Source organism: Nerophis ophidion, linkage group LG05 (assembly GCF_033978795.1).
Source record: "Nerophis ophidion isolate RoL-2023_Sa linkage group LG05, RoL_Noph_v1.0, whole genome shotgun sequence".
NCBI classification, from domain to species: domain Eukaryota; kingdom Metazoa; phylum Chordata; class Actinopteri; order Syngnathiformes; family Syngnathidae; genus Nerophis; species Nerophis ophidion.
In genome coordinates this window covers 40482523-40502875 of record NC_084615.1, presented here as the reverse complement: position 1 = coordinate 40502875, position 20353 = coordinate 40482523, and the positions used below count along the sequence as shown (strand labels likewise).

General features: G+C 41.0%; 2 protein-coding genes across 6 annotated transcripts; one reads left to right on the top strand and one right to left on the bottom strand.

Moving 5' to 3' along the window:
* Nucleotides 1-389: 389 nt before the first annotated feature.
* Nucleotides 390-9007, top strand: pbk (PDZ binding kinase). 2 transcript variants are annotated; one of them, XM_061900935.1, is made up of 7 exons: nt 390-544; nt 1565-1705; nt 3397-3536; nt 5807-5979; nt 6043-6169; nt 6262-6426; nt 8581-9007. In XM_061900935.1, the coding sequence occupies exons 2-7, from the start codon at nt 1566-1568 to the stop codon at nt 8781-8783; spliced, it is 948 nt and encodes a 315-aa protein (XP_061756919.1). In that variant the 5' UTR covers nt 390-544; nt 1565; the 3' UTR covers nt 8784-9007. The 2 variants fall into 2 exon arrangements, with proteins under 2 accessions (XP_061756919.1, XP_061756918.1); XM_061900934.1 differs by having other exon boundaries at nt 6262-6450.
* esco2 (establishment of sister chromatid cohesion N-acetyltransferase 2) lies at nt 8971-19642 on the bottom strand. Of its 4 annotated transcripts, XM_061900931.1 has the most exons (15): nt 19483-19642; nt 18509-18605; nt 18255-18310; nt 14735-15166; nt 14405-14672; nt 14232-14335; nt 14012-14126; nt 13864-13939; nt 12106-12151; nt 11896-12022; nt 11698-11829; nt 11534-11623; nt 11314-11457; nt 9493-9677; nt 8971-9417 (listed from the first exon to the last, which is right to left on the bottom strand). In XM_061900931.1, exons 3-15 carry the CDS (start codon nt 18293-18295, stop codon nt 9285-9287), a joined length of 1893 nt encoding a protein of 630 aa, XP_061756915.1. In that variant the 5' UTR covers nt 18296-18310; nt 18509-18605; nt 19483-19642; the 3' UTR covers nt 8971-9284. The 4 variants fall into 4 exon arrangements, with proteins under 4 accessions (XP_061756915.1, XP_061756913.1, XP_061756914.1 ...); XM_061900929.1 differs by lacking the exon at nt 18509-18605 and having other exon boundaries at nt 18255-18372; XM_061900930.1 differs by lacking the exon at nt 18509-18605.
* Between the last annotated feature and the right edge of the window lie 711 nt (nt 19643-20353).

The window sequence follows — 20353 nt, the reverse complement described above, 5'->3', positions numbered from 1 at the left end:
AATACATTTTTTAAATTTCCTCCAATGTGAATTCCTGTTTTTTTTTCCACATTCTGTCTCTCACAGTTGAAGTGTACCTATGATGAAAATTACAGACCTCTGTCATCATTTTAAGTGGGAGAACTTGCACAATCGGTGGCTGACTAAATACTTTTTTGCCCCACTGTATACATACCATGAAATTGATTAACGTGGATCCCGACTTAAACAAGTTGAAAAACTTATTGGGGTGTTACAATTTAGTGGTCAATTGTACGGAATATGTACTGAAATACGCAATCTACTAATAAAAGTTTCAATTAATCAATACAGTTCGTCGGTACAGATAAAGAGCTCCTGTTATATACTCCGGTACGTTAAGTGGCGGTATGCACCTTCTAAGCTAAAGCTGCACGAAGAAACCGCAATAGAAGAAGAATAAGCTCGTGTTTGTCCCTCAAGGGCTACTGTAGGCTACTTCGGCTTGTCGCCAACATTTTGAACATTTGGCGCGATTCAACAGGACTTTTCTAACTTTGGGTTGGCGAAATCGTGATTAAAACAAGTAAGGTTGCGGTTATCTACACAAAAATAATACTTCTGTTTAACAACGACACCATTAAACACGACCTTTTTTCGCTGACCTGCAGACTTGTCGCCTTTGTGTTTGTAATTCCGGAAGGTTAGAGTAGCTAGCCGACACGCTAGCATTCGCTGCCACGATGTACTCATGTTTGTGCTTTTGTGGCTTATTTAACAACAGTCACACACTCTTAATAATTACTTTTCCGACATTTATGCAGTCTAAGGAAAAAAAACAATGCTATTTTTATGGTTCATGGAAGCCTGGCAGTTTAGCTAGGTTGTCACTTATATTACCAACGTATTATTGTTTATCATGTTTACCATGAATTGATTAACGTGGATCCCGACTTAAACAAGTTGAAAAACGTATTCAGGTGTTACCATTTGGTGGTCAATTGTGAATGTTGTCTGTCTATCTGTGTTGGCCCTGCGATGAGATGGCGACTTCTCCAGGGTGTACGCTGCCTTCCGCCCGATTGTAGCTGAGATAAAAGTCTCAATCAATCCAAAAAAAAAAAATGTGTTCCCCTCCAATGTTTCTCATTGTATCCCATTGGGTTGAGTGTTTTCTTGCCCAGATGTGGGATCTGAGACAAAGATGTCATTGTGGCTTGTGCAACCCTTTGAGTGGGGCGGCGTGGCGAAGTTGGTAGAGTGGCTGTGCCAGCAATCTGAGGGTTACTGGTTCAATCCCCACCTTCTACCATCCTAGTCACGTCCGTTGTGTCCTTGGGCAAGACACTTCACCCTTGCTCCTGATGGGACCTGGTGAGCGCCTTGCATGGCAGCTCCCGCCATCAGTGTGTGAATGGACGAATGTGGAAATACTGTCAAAGCGCTTTGGGCTCCTTAAAAAGGGGTAGAAAAGCGCTATACAAGTACAACCCATTTACCATTTACTGGTGAATTAGGGCTATATAAATAACATTTGTTTGATTCATTGATTGATTGGTTAAATGCGACCAAGTTAATGTTTAACTCTGTGGTTTCTTTTTGACAGAATGGAAGGATTCGCCACCCCCCAGATGTCCAGAATCAGGAGCTTTGGAAGCAAAGGAGGAACTCCCATCCACATCCCAGCCTCTCCTTTCATGAAGAAGCTGGGCTGTGGGACAGGGGTTAGCGTCTACCTTATGAACAGGTGAGAAGACAGTCGTCAAACTAAAAGAATAACAATCAGCCACATGTACAGTCTTTGGGAATCAGGCGTTCAAATCAGGGGAAAAAAGGACGACCGTTGCCGATATTATTCATAAACGTATTATTAGTGGTAGTAGTATTGGTAGTAATTAAACATGCACCTGGGGATAGGCTGATTGGCAACACTAAATTAGCCCTAGTGTGTGAATGTCGTCCGTCTATCTGTGTTGGCCTACAGTATCGATTACATATTTGGTTGCGCCAATCTTTCTGTCTGCTTTGGATTCACTGCATGGAATGAGAAGAGAAACTGTAATATCTTGATACATCAACTCAACATCAGAAACTTGTCTTTGGTTTTCTTGGTTTTAATGCAGACGGTGCAGCAACATCCTGACACTTCAAATGTGTTGGTTTAATGAGAAGCTTCCTAAACTACTCTGTGTAGTGTTCAATAGCTTATACACTACACACTGTCTCAAATTTGCAACTACCTTCAAATCTACTTTTAATTATTGTCTTATCTTAGTCGCATACATCCTACCTGGCTACAAGGCACTGTCTCCACTGATGAATAGCACCCTTGGTAAGTTGGAAATTGCTTTTGCTGTATTTATTGGCAGGCATAAATAAGTCATTATCGATATCGATCAATATTAAATACATATATCGTAATATTTCTAATATAGTTTTCAGTCATATCGCCCAGCCCTAGTGTAAGGTATACATTTTGTTGTATTGACCAAACTTTACTGCCAGTCTTTTGAACGACTTTTAAAGGAACGGCTTCTCAAGATCCGGATCCGACCATATATCTTATCTCTAAAATGTTTACCAAAGAACTAGCATTACATGTTATGTATTCCACATGGAAGTATATAATTGTAAATATCTATATATATTTTTGTATTGTAAATATTTATTTTGGACATGTTTAAAAAAAAAAAAACAGAACGACAACGCCAATGAGTAATGAAAAAAAATAACATTGTGATGTTTCAAACATGTTTACAGTTACATCTTTACAGTTTAACATTCTAACACAGGAGTGTTTTAAATGTGGAAAAAAAATCATGATATGACCCCTTCCGTCCCACCTTTCATCTCAATAAGATAACTTTTTTTTTTAACGGATTTAACAGAGATTTGTAATGAAAATGAAACCCCTTTTTATTCCCATTTTACAGAAAAAATATCTCATATTGAAATGCAAATGTTGACAGCTACTGTATGCCCTCTCTACCTTCACTAAACATGACCGACGTCAGTTAACAGCCAGTAAAGACTTGAAGTTGTATTCCTAGTTTGTTCTGCAAATTTTGAATCAGTTGTGACGTAATGTATTCAGCAGCGCTAATGTTGTGATTAATATTGTAGTAAACAAAGTCAGGGGTTTCCACAAACACTATCAGCTTTCTGTCTCACACAAGGTCGAGGCAAAAAAATGGGGAACATCGGGGACTTATGAGTGCCATCAAACAGTTTGGGGAAGAAATCTCAGAGGCACTCAAATATAATTCCCATCAGATATCGAAACATATTTAGGGACATTTGACAGAGTACCTTATATTCTTCAATGAATTGGGGGGGATTGGGCTCCGGTACTTTACTCACGCAGGGCAAAGGACTTATCCTTGAGGAGTTATCTGTGTGCCTGTTAATAATCATAATTCTATATACATTTAATTCCAGAGTGGGGAAAATAAATGCATCTCCCTGGGCTATCAAGAAGATCAACAGTAGATATGCCGGCAAGCAGGCTGAAGTTTACCAAAAGCGTCTGAACGAGGAGGCTGAGGTCCTTAAAGGAATCAATCATCCCAACATCGTTGGTGAGCCCAAGGCTGTGTTCCAAAAAGTGCACTTACACTCCCACACTTATTATTTTGAGTGCATATGTGCCTTCACACTGAGAAGTAGGCCAAAATGTCAATATCCAATTGCTAGGTGGGTGTGCTGCGATGGAGCCTAACCACCCTCAATCATTGCCATCTTGGCTATGTAGCGGAAGGGAAGGGAAGGGAATAACTCCAGTATTTGCAATTAACAAATAAGTAGGTTAAAAGCGGACAAAAATTACATTCATCATTTCTATTAAAGGGCCGCTCTAATGCTGACAATATTGGCACTTATTCCATAGTTGTGGACCTAATGTCTGCAGGTAAAATTCTCCCCAACATGGACACTGTAGTGATTTTAGGCCTGTTTTCTAACTCACTTTAGCACATTTTGGAAAGCCCACTTTTAGAGCCAAAATGCTTGCTGTCGTCACCAACAGAAGACTGATGGCAATTTCATATCACATAGTATGTGTTTTGGTAGCATTTTCATTTTGAATCATTTTATTTTCAAGCAGGAATTTGAAGAACTTTGCAAAATACCCTCGAGGGGAGAAAGATGTAGTCAAAACATGCGGAAAATATTTACGTGTTATGCAAGTTTTGGATGCTTTTTGCCCTTACCTGCGCTTCCTTATTGCAACATACACACCATTGACTATATTATAAAACTTATTAGTATTCATATCGTAAACACAGAAGTGTGGATCCACTGTGGACATTGCTGTTTAAAAAGCAAAGAAAAAGAAGGTAGGTCGTTAGCATTCGATTTTGCGTCCTCTTCTACTGATGTTTTTTTGCTGGAATTGTACCTTGATTTGAGTTGAATTGTGCTTGAGAAAAGGCTGAAGGAACATTAATAGATACTTTTTTCGTCTTTAAGAGAAATGTGATTTTTTTTTCTTTAATCGATTAAGAATTGTTACAAATAAGAGTTGCGATTCATTAAAGAATAAAATTTTTGTGACACCCCCCAAATGTATTAATTTTGTTTCTCATATTGTTAACCATATCAGTTTTGAAGTAATCATGGACCAGGGAGACAAAAACAATGAAGCAATGAAGTGATCAAAATAATAGTTTTACATGCCTTACTCCAAACTGTCTGTCCTGGAAAATGGGCTCCACTTCTGTAGATCAGTGTTTTTTAACCCATTCATTGGCCGCAACACCCATAAAGGGCTACCAAATCTGTTTCTGAGCTCTGGTCTCTATGGGCCACAGCTGTACTGAGTTGTAATACACTTTTCCACCACTTAGCAGTAATGACAATATAAAAAAATTACAAAAAGTGTGGAGCTTGAGTCATAAAGTTTCTTGAGCGCAAAAATTATGACAAAAGTGGTGAGGCTATATTTTCATTTACAATTTAATTTTATGAACTGTTTATTGAAGAAAAATATATATTAACTTGATTAGAATTGTATTTATTTCAGCACAGCGTAATTTTATGTTTAGTTTTTATCAGTTTTTGGGTCCCTTTTTTTGCAGTATATTTGATTAGTATTTATTTTTGTAATCCTTGATAATAATCTTTGTGATTAAAACTTGGTTTTTAATCATTTGACAAGGTTTATTTTGTTGAACTGTAAATGGGCTAGATATGTATTGAATAGGATTAAAATCAAGAGTAAGATTACTAATTCAGCAGTGTTATTTGAGTGGGCCTGGAGCCGTCTGTGGTGGAAAAGTTGGGCCTCAAGGTCAAAAAGATGAAAAACCCCTTGCTATGTAGATGACGTCACACCGATAAATCAAGTCCGACGATGAAAAGGGGGTGTTCCAAGCACAGTTAGTTATTGTTTATTGAGGAAGTTTATTACTCTGAAACTAATAGATATGGGAAATGACTGCCACATTTGTTTTCAAGAGCATAAAATACTTAAAAAAAAATTTTTGCTGAAATTTCAGTGATCTCGACACTACGGGTCCTTTAATTGCGCAGCAGCAGTAATAGACGTAGTGGTAGACTGCGCTATCTACTTGGAGAATCAATGGACCTACTTGTTTGCCTCCCACATGGCATTCTTAAGCAATTGAAGACTATTCGCAGCCACCTGCGGTTATTCAACAACAACTTTAGTTGTCTTAGGCCCTCATGCACGAGACGCAGTGTACATAGTTTAACGTATATATTTAAGTGTAAGAGTGAAAGTGCACGATTTGGAACATAGCCCAAACTGTCCTGTAATGACCACTAATAGGATACATCTACTAAGCATTTGTCTTAAAAGCATAAAGTAATCATTGTGTTGATCATCTAGGGTTCCGCGCTTTAGCCACAGCCAAAGATGGATCAAAGTGTCTGGCCATGGAGTTCGGAGGAGAGAAGTCCCTCAATGACCACATCGAGAAGAGGAAAGAAGAAGAAGGCTCGCTGGCGTTTCCCGTTGCTAACATTGAAAAAGTGGCGCTTCACGTCGCCCGGGGTCTACAGGCAGGTCAGCTGGAAAACCCTGTACTGAGTATTTATTGAACGACCCTGGTGGTTTGTTTGCAGTATCTTCATGAGAGGAGGCTGCTGCACGGAGACATTAAGTCTTGCAACGTTGTCATCAAGGGTGACTTTGAAGAGGTCAAGATCTGCGACGTGGGCGTGTCCCTTCCACTAGACGAAAACATGAGAGGTAGTAACATACCCCACATACTTTCATGTGAGGCCGCCAAAGAGAGCGGGACAAAGAAATGTTTGTGAGTGTCTGACCGTTGGCGTCTTCAGTGTCGGATCCTGAGGCAAATTACATTGGAACAGAACCCTGGAACCCAAAGGAGGCCTTGGAGGAGGGCGGCGACATCACAGATAAGGCCGACATATTTTCTTACGGCCTGACCCTGTGGGAGATGATGACCCTTGCCATGCCCCATATGGACAACCTGGAGGAGGGTGATCATGAAGAGGAGGATGAAGGTGAGATTCTTTAGAACTTTTGACTGAATGGATTTCCAGTTACAGAAAAAATATAAAGCTTCTATGTTACATGTAAAGTGTATGTGTCCACGGTTCATATAGTTAGCAGTAAAAGTGCCTAATTTACTAGTAGAGTATAAAACGGGTCACAAAATATCAGATTTGTTGTTTGACAGTGCTACAAAAGTGCCCAATTTACCGGTAGTTTTAAAGATGATAAAATGGCTTGAAAGATGCAGGCCTTCAAATCCCTCTAAAACAACTTCAACATTTTATATGCACCCTAGATGTCTATATATAATGTAGTAACAGACATATTCATAGCAATATGTAATATGTTCAGTATTTGCCAAATTTGGATCATTTTAATCATTTCCAGGAAGGATTTTTTTCTGTGCGTTGATTTCTGTTTCCATAGCACCGCACGTCTGACTTCTGATAACATGTTTCTACTTCTGCAATCAAACACAACTGTTTCTAATCAAGGCAGACTTGATAAACAACGAAGATGACTGTTTTTAGAGAAATGAAGATTTACAACTCTATACTTTTGAAGCTAATTATACTGATATTTGGCGAACTACGTTGAAGAACAAATACAGTTCGTAGCTCAAAGTTCCACTGTTTATCCAAAACACCACATTTGTCAATATAAGCAAGTATCAAATAATCAGTTGCATAATTACTTGCAAATACAAAGTCAATAAAGCATAAGAATTAGAAAGTATCCTGTAACAAACATTTCAGGAACATTCAATTTATTATGAATAACTTAATCATTGAGACTACTAACTCGGTGTTGCCAAAAAACAAGAAATAACCACTCCACTGCAATTTAAAGACAGCATAATGTTAGTGTTTTTCATACCTATTATTGTTCTCAGAGCAATTCCATGGATCAAGCCTTTTAAAGCATTCTACTGTACAAAATAGTATAGTATGCAATGTTCCCTCTAGGGTGCACGCCTCCGCAATTGTGCAGTGCTCTGCGCACAATAAATCTGTGGCACGCACAAAATTAAGTCCCATCCGAACTCTAAACAAAATAAACACGTAACAATTTATTCTGTATGATTTTGCAACTGTGAGTGACTGGTGACGACAAGCGGCCACAACAGATAACCCATCCATCCATCCATTTCCTACCGCTTATTCCCTTTTGAGGTGGCGGGGGGCGCTGGCGCCTATCTCAGCTACAATTGGGCGGAAGGCGGTGTACACCCTGGACAAGTCACCACCTCATTGCAGGGCCAACACAGACAACATTCACACTCACATTCACACACTAGGGCCAATTTAGTGTTGCCAATCAACCTATCCCCAGGTGCATGTATTTGGAAGTGGGAGGAAGCCGGAGTACCCGGAGGGAACCCACGCATTCACGGGGAGGACATGCAAACTCCACACAGAAAGATCCCAAGCCTGGATTTGAACCCATCAATTATAAAGAAGATAGGAATTCCATCGATGACTTGAGCACATCTGTTTATTGTTGGGTGTAACCACATCAAACACATTAGTAGGAATGTCTATTTAGCAAAACTGGTCATTGTCTGCCATACAAACCAGGCCAAAACCAACTCTTTGTCATCCGTCACATTAACAGCAGCCACTGATGCATTTACAGCCACACACAAAGTCAGACAACTCCACCACTCATGAAGCTTAAATTCCAGGTCATTACACAATGAATGCCTACTCAGATGTGTGCTTATTCAACTGTCATGTATTAAAAATGTTAGATCATGAAATGCTGTTATTAGATGTTATGTCAGATTTAAGACTGGTATTCTGCTTGTATGGCCAGTGTGGACGTCTGATGCTGCTTACGTGCTCCACTGAATGCCCAGGGAGTCTCAAGGCACCAATATCATTATATTGGATGTGAGAAAGTTATATCAGGACATTACCACAATGAAGTCAATAACCTAAATCCTAACACAAAACAAATCATATTGCACTTTTTGTTAGATACTATCTATAAAAACAGACAGTCAATAAGTATTGCCAATTACTACAGCATGGCCAAAAGTTCTGTGGAAAAATTCAAAAACACAAGTGGTACTGTAACATTTGTCCAATAGTGTTTTTATACTTTTTTTGTGTTACATACTAAAATCTTCTTTCTAGAGGACTCAATGGAGGAGAGCTTTAATGAGGAAGCCTATTTTGCCAGGCTGGGTACGAGGCCCGCCCTGGATGCAGAGGCCCTAGGTGACTCTTACAGGACGATGGTGGAGCTCTTCTACATGTGTACAGAGGAAGACCCCAAGAAGAGACCCCCGGCCGCCCAGATTGTGAAGGCGCTGGAGAGTAACGGCCCGCTAGACTAAACATTCACTGAAGTTTAATTGTCCAAGAGGAATTTACTAAATGTACGTTGACACCTTTTTTTTTTATGCTCTTTCCTACTTTTTCTACATTTACGTCTGCTTTGAAAGAAAAATGCTTTTAACAGCTTCTGCATGTATTTCCTTCCAATTCTGTGTTGTCTTGTTTGTCAAACAGAAACCAGTCCAATGGATTAAAACGTTTATTAAACCTTTTTACAACAGAACACTCCCAAACAGTTTTTTTCTTTTCCTAAAAAGACAAAAAAACAACTATGAAAAGGTAAGATAAGCTTGAAAAACACTCCAGATGAATTAAAACATGTTTACATGTCTATAATAAACATCTATAATGAAGCCATTGCAAATATACAAACTGCATTCAACAGAAATACCGACTTAACTGCAAGTTAGACCAACCTAATCAGACATGCTTGCTCTAACAAAAAACTGAAGTCTTGAACAATTGCATAGATCAGCTAACTTCATGGTCACGTAATCATGTCACGCAATGAAGTTGTAAACGAGGAAAGCAGACGTTCCACAGTACGCTGACGCAAACTGTTTGCCATCCAGCGTCGGGTCAGAAAAGGCGATTTCCTCTTTTGTAAGGTGGCTGCCATATACGAAGGTGCTCCTTTTAGACAAAGTGGGAACCAATCAGATTACAAATATTTTACATTTGGTTAAAGACCCCAAACAGGCCTCATACCTGACTGTGTCCAGCATGCGGCGAGCGATACCCTGTCTTCTGGCCAAGTTGAACACCCAGATGCGACTGACCCCGCACAGTGCCTTCTCCGGGATGGTGGAGCAGCACCACACCCGGTGTCGCTCCATAAAGTTGTCCTTAGTCATGTCTAAGTGCTGCTCTGACTGCTCCAGGACTCTGAAAGCCTAGAAGGGAGAGGCAGGAAGTCAGTTGACTGTATAAAGTGAAGTAAATATGGACTTGTTCCCTCTTTTTGTAGCTAGAAAAGCATCTCCTCTTCTAGTTAGACATACTTCAAGATTTTATAGTGGTTTTGTTAGTCCAAAGTTGGATGCATGCGTTCATTTTTTTTTTATTGCTACCCACCAACGATTGGCACCTTTTTTTAGGGACCTGATGTCCCTTTGGGACAGAGGACCCTATTGAATTTCTAGCGTTTGATTCTTTCTTTCTTTCTTATTCCGCAGCTTTGAGCTGTAATTTGACACCCTTAACATACTGCAAAACTCACCAAATTTGACACACACCAGGACTGGCGAACATCGCGATTTAATCAAAAAACCTAACCCCCAAAACTAAAAATTGCACTCTAGCGTGCCCTAGGAAGAAAACAGACAAAACTGCCTGTAACTTCCAGTAGGGATGCCGTAGCGACATGAAACAAAACGTTTTATGTAGGTCTCACTTAGACCTAGATTTCATACACTGACATCCTTCAGCAAAATCAACAGGAAGTTTGCAATTCCCCCTTCAAAACAAAAGTTGTGTAAAAACACTCACCTTTGCCTCTTTGAACTGTAATTTGACCCCCCTAACATGCTTCAAAACTCACCAAACTAGACACACATCTGGCGAAAATAGCGATCTAATCAAAAAAACCTAACCCCAAAACTTAAAATTGCGCTCTAGCGCCCCCTAGGAATAAAACAGACAAAACTGCCTGTAACTTCCAGTAGGAATGTCATAGAGACATGAAACAAAAACCTTGATGGTATCTGCTCAAAAACATAACTGTAGTTACAACTTTGTTACTCTGCATACTCTAGTTATTTGAGCTTGCTTAGATGGGACCTATGATGATGACCTTTTTTAACTTATAAATGTTACAATGTTGGTTACGCGTGGAAATGCTAAACTATCAAGTCATGTTTTGGCGTGAACTTGCACGCAGTTATAGATGCCTCTCTTTGCAGGGTTTTGCAGTCTGGCTACGTTGTGGCGCATTTGCTTGTTTAGACATAAGTCAAGCTCTCTGCCAAAAGGGGGAGGAGCTCCTGTAGATTAAAATCATCACAATTAAGGAAATTGCTCTTCAATTTACAAGATAGCCAGCAACAGTCATCAAACAGAACGACAGTGACTCATGTACGAACCAAAAAATATATACATAATACACAGAACTGTGTGTAAAGATGGATGAGTGCTAAAAAAAACACCTAACTCATTTACAGTTTGCTTTCAAGGCATTCATGCTACTTTGCAGATCTGTGGGAAATACTGATGAATTGTATTAGACAGTGGTACAGGTACATAGTGGTCCACAGACGCCATCTAGTGGTACGCCAAATAATCCAATATTGTAATGTAACAATGTTTCCCTGTATTCAAACAGTGCTACTGTTCTAGCTGTGTGTAATGTAGCAATATACTTGTCAAATAAAACCTCTGCCTTGTTTTAATGAATACTTAAGCTTACTACGATACTGTATTTAAATGTTGGTCATTATGGTGGTACAAGGAGAGCTAAGTGTTTTCTGAGGTAGTACTTTGTGAAAAAAGTTTGAGAAACCACTCGTCTAAGTTGATATAGTTCACGATTACCTGTCGAATGGGTTCGGCAATGAGGCAGCCCACAATCGTCCGCTCAGTGTTGATGAACAAGTAGGTCTTGGCCTGCGAAGGTCTGCTTAGTGTTACCTGCTGGAAACCTAGCTCGTTATCCGCAATGCGGCGCACATCCTCAGCCTGCGACGCGAGCACAGCAGGATTAAAAATGTGTTAAATAATCGATCAGACCTGGCCGTCCTGATCAGCCCTGTACCTTTTTGATTGCATATTTGGGATCATCTGGCATGACCATGAGAATCTTCCCATCCCAGAATTCAGCCAACACCCTCTCCTTCTTCCACCCCTACAAGACAATATGTTATTACTCATCTTTGCTCTACTACACTTTGGAGTATTGTTGACTAGAAGCCGTCTTACCACATATTTGATGGCGTCCAGGAGGTACTGGTGGAACTGGTCGTGTTGGAAGCTGTCCTCTGGGTTGTCCGCGCTGTACACCATTCCACACGAGCTGCAGGTGATGGCGCCAAACTGCTTCTGACCTGCATCCTAAAGGGCGAAAGATAATCACTCGATACCGTATGCAAGGTGAAATAGCGCATAAGGTTGACGTACGATCACGAGCTGGTCATCATCCTGCTTCTCCTTCCTCCTGCGAGGTCGCTCCTTTGCAGCGGTCGCCTGCAGAGATGCTGCTGGGCCAGCTGAGGTGCAGGACAGTGACGCTCGTTTGTTCTTTGATCTTCATCACAACATCGCAGAAATTTTGTTGGTTAACACAAAGAGTTGAGGCGTGATTTTCAAGGAAGGGTTAATATGGCTCACCTTTTGGAAGCAGAGCCGAAGATAGGATACACAGCAGCAGTGCATTCTGGGTGAACACATTTGACACAGCAATAAAGTCATCTTTCATTATTCACAACAAAATGTCAAGTGTATTGGGACACCTATAGCAAGGGAAAAGTGAAGAACTATGGTAGCTTCTAACTCTCTTGGAAATACTTTTTACAAGATTTTTGAGTGTCTGTGGGAATTGTGTCTGTAAAGTTAGAATTGTTGGAGGACCAGCAAAATTAAGGGGCAACAAAGGAATATCAAGTCTAACTTCTGATTAAGAGTGTGTTCCAATATTTTTGCCCTGGGGGATATTCAAGAAAGCATGTTTAGTGAAAACTAAGTAAGTCAGACCTACTCAGTGGCCTAGTGATTAGAGTGTCCGCCCTGAGATCGGTAGGTCGTGAGTTCAAACCCCGGCCAAGTCATACCAAAGACTATAACAATTACCTCGCTGCTTGGCACTCAGCATCAAGGTTTGGAATTGGGGGTTAAATCACCATAAATGATTCCAGGGTGTGGCACCGCTGCTGCCCACAGACAAAGGGGATGGGTCAAATGCAGAGGACAAATTTCCCCACACCTAGTGTGTGTGTGACAATCATTGTTACTTTAACTTAAGTAAAGCCATAGATGAGAAATCAGGGTTTTCCAGTCCAAAAAAAGAGCAGTAGTTCAAACTTGGAGTCAGTTACTATAGTAACTAAATCTGTAACCCTAACCTGTTCGCAGACTTTCTTGAACAAACCCTGTTTTTTTTTTATGTTTCCTTTCTCCCTGATAAAAGCTGTTGGGCATTAGGCGTTTGTTTATTTCTAGCCACTAAATACTAAAACAAAATCAATTTTTGAAGATTCATGTAGAGGATTTTGAGGTCATAGTTAGTTAGACATAGTGGCATTATAAAAAGACTACTAAAAAAATTGATCTTGTTAGTTAATTGAAGAAATCAGGGATTTCAGATATTTAATCTGTCTTGGTCATAATAAAATTTTACATGAAAGTGTTCATACTTAGCATGAACACTTTCCGTTCCAGCTAGGTAAAGAAAGACAACCTTGTCCGCCTGTCCACAATTGCTAATGGTGAGTCTTAACTCTGAGTCAACATACTCAGGATTAGTTGAACAAATTTTTATTTTTTTTCTGCTCTGCCCACCTCTCTCTTGTGGAAGGGGGGGCACAGGTCCGGTGGCCATGGATGAAGTGCTGGCTGTCCAGAGTTTGGACCCGGGGTGGACCGCTCACCTGTGTATCGGTTGGGGACATCTCTGCGGCGCTGACCCGTCTCCACTCGGGATGGTCTCCTTCTGGCCCCACTATGGACTGGATTCTCACTATTATGTTAGATCCACTATGGACTGGACTTTCGCAATATTATGCTAGACCAACTCAATGTCCATTGCATCCGTTCTCCTCTAGAGGGAGGGGGAGGGTTACCCACATTTGCGGTCCTCTCCAAGGTTTCTCATTGTCATTCTCATTGACATCCCACTGTGTTGTGAGTTTTTCCTTGCCCTTATGTGGGATCTGAACCGAGGATGTCGTGGCCTGTGCAACCGTTGGAGACACTTGTGATTTAGGGCTATATAAATAAACATTGATGTATTGATTGATAATTGAGATCAGCTGTTTTAGAACGCAACATTCAGTTTCCTATCTAAAAATGTCAGAATTTTAAGTTTAAACCAAAGATTTTGTTAAACTTCTTACCTAGAATACCCACTATTAGTGCATTTGTCAGGCCTACCTTTGGGCGATGTGGAGCCAGCACTGCTGGGACTTTCATCATCAAAATTAACAAGAGGCTCGGTCAAAGAATCATCCTAAACAAGACAAATTGAACATCAAAACAACCCACATGAACTTAAAATCCATGAAAGTAACTTGTAACCTACCTGAGGACTGAAGAACAAGTCTCTGGAAGTCTGTCTTGGTGGTGTTGGAGTCTTCAATAGCACAATTTTTAGCTCCTTTGTGATCCCATAGTGCTGCGCCACGACTTTAGAAGAACTAAGTCAAAAAAACTGAATTAATTAGTCCATTTGTAATATTCAGCCCGTACCAAAGTGGCCATTGTAAAAGCTCATTTGTGTGAATTGGAATTGTTTTTGGTACCTGAGTGGGGTCCCAGGCAGGTCGTTCATGGTGTCAAACCAGTCCGTCGGTTCAAACCTAGTTCTTGGTAGCGCCGCCTCCTTTTCTATGGGCTTGCTAGAAGTCTGTGGACAACAACCACAAGATGACGTTGACACTTGCTGGAAGATGTGTCACTGCCGGTCCACACTCGCCTGTGCTAGATGTTTCTGCGTCTGGTTGGGCTGTGGAGTCACCAACTTCCCAGACTTAACACTTTGGCTTCGGACAGCAGCCGGCTTGGTGGAGGACTTTGTGGTAGACTTCTTGTACATGGATGTGGGCTTCTTGCCTGTGCTGAAAAAAGCAGCTCCCACAAAGATCCTAGGTTTAGGCTTGAGGCTGCTGAATGCGAGGGTGATGGCCTTCTTGGGCTCTGCTGGCTTGCTGACGGCAGTGGATGGTGATTTAGCATCGGCTTTTCTGAATGCAGAACTAAATTAGACGAAGTAAAAGTAACTCAGCGGTTAATGCAAAGAACAAACCTGCTGCAGTCAAGCTTGATGGTCTTGGTGAAGGTGGTATAGCTCTTGCCACGCTCTTTCACTGTCTTTTTGGTGTTCTTCTTAACCGGCTTCTTGACTTGAGCTGGAGGTGACGGAGCAGCCGGAAGAGAAGGCAAAGATTCCTTCACAGCTTTTCGCTCTAGCGGCGTAAGATAGACTGTCTTCTTGGCGCCATAGAAGGAGCTGGTAACCATTGCGTGTTTGAACTGAGAGCCGGAGGAGCGTGGGTAGTCATCCAAACTGTTGATTGCCTTATTAACATCCACCAGCGTGTCGACACCTGTAGCTCTACGAGGGGATCTCTGTGGCGATGGGTGGTTTTCCTTGTCCAAAATACCATTTGACTTCTTCCTGGGAGAGCTCCTCTTTACAGGGGACGTCTCCTCTCTCACGCCCATCTTGGCTGAGTGACTGAGAAGGAAAAAAAGTCCATCAGCTGCAACCCACATTGTTTACTGTCCTGGTCAAAAGTTTACATACACTTGTAAATAACATAATGTCATGGCTGTGTTGAGTTTCCGATAATTAGGGTCCTTGGCCCATTGCCAAAAGGACTCTACAGGAGTCCTTTTTCAATGGGCCTGCGGACCCTATTGAAACTGCTGTGTTTTATTATTATTCCGCACCTTCGCACCCTAATTTGACCCCCTTAACATGCTTCAAAACTCACCAAATTTGACACACACGTCGGTATAGCAAACTTTCCCAAGTTATTAAGCAACCAAACCCCAAAAATGAAAAATGCGCGCTAGCGCCCCCTAGGAAATAAAACAACAACCGACTGCTCATAACTTCCGTTAGGAATGTCATAGAGACATGAAACAAAAACTTCTATGTAGAACTGACTTGGACCTACAATTCATAATTTTACTTTCTCGGGAAAAAATCAACAAAAAGTTGGCAAAAACCCCTTCAATACAAAATTTTCACAAAAAATGCTATTTTTGCCTCTTTGAACTGTAATTTGACCCCCTTAAAATGCTTCAAAACTCACCAAACTTGTCACACACATCAGTACTGGCAGAAATTGCGATCTAATGAAAAAACTAAACCCGAATATTAAAAAATGCGCTCCTAGGAAGAAAACACAAACAAAATTGCTTGTAACTTCCAGTAGGAATGCCGGAAAGACATGAAACAAAAAGTTCTATGTAGGTCTGACTTAGACCTACATTTAGATGATTGACATCCTTCGGCAAAAATCAACAGGAAGTTAAAAATTACCCCTTCAAAATAAAAGTTTTGTAAAAACCCGTCACCTTTTTCAAACGTAAACTCCTCCGAGCGCGTTTGTCATTTCGGCTTCAAACTCGCACAGGAGAGAGATTGAACCCTTTTGATTAAAACTATCCAACAAAGTTTTAATTACTGCTCCGGTTTTGATTTTACGCGCCTTCAAAAAACCCCTGCGCAAAGTTTCCTAAAAAATGTCATTTTGCCTCTTTGAGCTGTAATTTGACCCCCTTAAAATGCTTCAAAGTGCAAGTTAAAGCTCTACTATGCAAAGCGAAAGCCATTTATCAACAACATCCAGAAACGCTGATCTGTAATTTGACCCCCTTAACATGCTTCAAAACTCACCAAATTTTACACACACATCAGGACTGGCGAAAATTGCCATCTAATAAAAAACCAAACCCCAAAAGTCAAAATTGCGCTCCAGCGCCCCCTAGGATAAAATCCTGACAAAACTGCTTGTAACTTCTGTTAGGAATGTCGTAGAGACATGAAACAAAGACCTCTATGTAGGTCTGACTTAGACCAGGGCTTGGCAGCGGCCAAAAGGCAGATCCGACCAACGCTGCTTGCAGCTTTAATTTATATATTAGTACTACCACCACCATGCTTGACGGAAGGACCAACATATTGCTGGGTATGGCACATACTTGTTTGTCACAAAAAACATTCATGAAGTTTGGTTCTTTTATGAATTTATTATGGGTCTACTGAAAATGTGACCAAATCTGCTGGGTCAAAAGTATACATAGAACAATGTTAATATTGGCAACTTTCACTGCAATAAGGGGCTTTAGGTAGCCATCCACAAGCTTCTGGATGAATTTTTGACCATTCCTCTTGACAAAATTAGTGGAGTTCAGCTAAATGTGTTGCTTTTCTGACATGGACTTGTTTCTTCAGCACTGTCCACACATTCTCAATGGGGTTTAAGTCAGGACTTTGGGGAGGCCATTCTAAAACCCTAATTCTAGCCTGATTTAGCCATTCCTGTACCACTTTTGACGTGTGTTCGGGGTTATTGTCCTGTTGAAACAGCCAGCTGCGCCCAAGGCCCAACCTCAGGGCTGATGATTTTAGGTTGTCCTGAAGAATTTGGAGGTAATCCTCTTTTTTCATTGTCCCATTTTACTCTCTGTAAAGCACATGTTCAATTGGCAGCACAACAGGCCCGGAGCATAATACTACCATCACTATGCTTGATGGTAGGAGTGGTGTTAAATTAAAGGCCTCACCTTTTCTCCTCCAAACATATTGCTGGGTATTGTGGCCAAACAGCTCAATTTTTGTTTCATCTGACCACAGAAAATTCCTCCAGAAGGTCTTATCTTTGTCCATGTGATCAGCATCAACCTTTTGACGAGCCTTAAGGTGTCGCTTCTGGAGCAAGGGCTTCCTTCTTGCATGGTAGCTTCTCAGTCCATGGCGATGCAAAACACTGTGGACTGTGGACACTGACACCTGTGTTCCAGCAGCTTCTAATTCATTGCAGACCTGCATTTTGGTGGTTATCGGTTGACTCTTGATCATCCTGACCAATTTTCTCTCAGCAGCAGGTGATTTCTTGCGTTTTTCTTCCTGATCGTGGCAGTGACCAAACTGTGCCATGCACTTTATACTTACAAACAACTACTGTCTACACAGTTGCTCGTAGGACCTTAAGCTGCTTTGAAATGGCTCAAGTGACTTTCCTGACTTTTTCAAGTCAATGATTCCTTTTTTCAGATCTGTGCCGAGTTCCTTTGACTTTCCCATTGTCGCGTTTGTAACTGAGCCTAATGACTGCATCACATGCGCCTTATTTAAATGGGCTCAGAGAAGTAAACAGGTGTCGTCAATCATTATCACTCACATGAAGTTAAGAGGCCATGCCATGAAGCTAATTTGATTTGAGTATAACTTTTCTACATCACCAAAATGTATCATGTATGTTGCTTTATGTATACTTTTTAGCCAGCAGGTTTGGTCACATTTTCAGTAGACACATAAATTCATAAATTATTATTGTGAACAAACTGTGGTGCTGAATTTCCCCCAGGCATCAATTAAGTACTTTCGATTCTATTCTATAAAAGAACCAAACTTCATGAATTGTTTTTGTGACCAACAAGTATGTGCTCCAATCAATCTGTCACAAACAAATAAGAGTTGTACAAATTATTGGAAACTCAAGACAGCCATGACATTATGTACTTCACAAGTGTATGTACGGTAAACTTTTGACTACGACTGTAAGTGGTGTTTAGTGCTGTTAAAGGCTCACCCGTCTACTGAGGGCAACTTTCTCTTCCGTGTGGTCATCATTTCCTCAAGCCGAGCCTGCATATTGACAATTTGTATTCAAAACAGCAATGTAGGAGTAGAGGCAATGCAGGACTAGGCTAGGAAAAAGCAGAATACGGTGAAAATGAAAATCGACCATTACAAAATACGACATTGATGTAAAGAACTAAAATACACATTAACAAAAACATATAAAGCTGTTCATTGATGTCGACGTGAGCAGGCCCTACGCACATTTCATTTGAGAAGCACAGGCATTTAAATCCAAGCCGTCTGACAATTGGACGTGTAATTTGCAGAGTCTCAACTGGGGACTGGAACAACTGGCAAACTGAGCGTACAGAACAGATAATTGGTGTAGTCAACGCATAAAATCGTGGAGAAGAAAAACACGTTCATGAGATGGTTACGTCATGTTAAGCCAGTAAAGACACTGGTACCTTGACCTTGTGTGACACAACATTGCTACCATGTTGTTAATGAAGGGAATTAATTGACTCATATTATGTTCAACCAATGGTGAATGTTTATATTCATCTTGGAGAAAGCAAACCTTCAAGTTTGAGTACACAGTGGTATTTCAGTTTGAGCACACGATAAGGCCCCTTAGTTTGATATTTGCAGGCAAATTGGATCACTTCTCATAGGAAGGAGGCCCTAATTGGAACTTCAGAATGCAAAAGTAATAGCCCTGTCCTTGAGAGGAGACTACCTGTCTAGTTCAAACACCAGTTATGACTTAAAGCAGTTGTTTTCCAGACAAACATCTCCTTTTATGGTCAGGTGGTGCTGTTTAGACTTAGCGCACACCCAGACAGACAAAAGGACGAATATAAAAACTGATGGTTCGGCTTCTCCAGGTCAGGAATCCTCCATTTTTGAGTAAGATTCCTCCGGGTACTAAAGCAACTTTTGGTTCAGCAAAGCGTCTCCGACGTCTTTTTTGATCCGACTACGCAGGACTAGAATTGTACTTCATTAACAAAGACAATTGGCGCTCAAATATGATTATGGTTTGATATAATACAGTCAACAGCCAGGTAGTTTATTCGACAATACCATGAAATACTCATTGTATTGAGCCAAAGCCGCCCGGACGTTACACAATTCAAACACTTTACCTTATAGCGCCATTCGTAAGTGAGCTAGCTTGTTGATAAAACATCGCTGTCTAAAATGACAGCACGAACATCAATTGGGTCTCTTACCTTAAAGGACAATGCAGATTTTAGGGTACAAATATGCCGGTGGGAGGCTATATGTCGTCAAATAAGCTAGCAAGACGAGTCCGAGGTTGGCGCTTCACTTGCCCGCTTTCCCTCGCTGTGTTTTGTATAGCGCGCGCTGGACCGGACCGGAAACGGAAATACTGTCGCCAACGTGAGTCCATGGCGAGCGACACAATATATTAGTTTAGTCATTCTTCCCAAAATTAAAGGAATACAATTTAAAAAGTGTTCTTGGAATATACCCTTTAAAGAATTTTTTAAAAACTTAAATTTAACATGATTGATTGATTGAATGAAACTTTTCTTAGAAGATCGCACAGTTCAGTACGTATTCTGTACAATTGACCACTAAATGTTAACAACCGAATAAGTTTTTCAACTTGTTTAAGTCGGGGTCGACCGAAATCAATTCATGGTAAGTTGGAGGTTGATGGCTGTTGTATATGTGGAGCTGTAGAGGATGTCAATCATGTGTGGAATGTAAGAGCGCACATGTTTGGGGAGGAGATGAGAGATCGGCTGAGAGACAAGAGTGTGGAGGTGTCCCCATGCTCTATAGAAGAGATCCATCCATTAATTTTTTACCGCTGGAGACAATCTCAGCTGCAATCTCAGTTGCATTCGGGCGGAAGGCGGGGTACACCCTGGACAAGTCGCCACCTCATTGCAGGGCCAACACGGATAGACAGACAACATTCACACTCACATTCACACACTAGGGCCAATTAATGTGTTGCCAGTCAACCTATCCCCAGGTGCATGTTTTTGGAAGTGGGAGGGAACACACGCGGTCACGGGGAGAACATGCAAACTCCATACAGAAAGATCCCGAGCCCGGGGTTAAACCCAG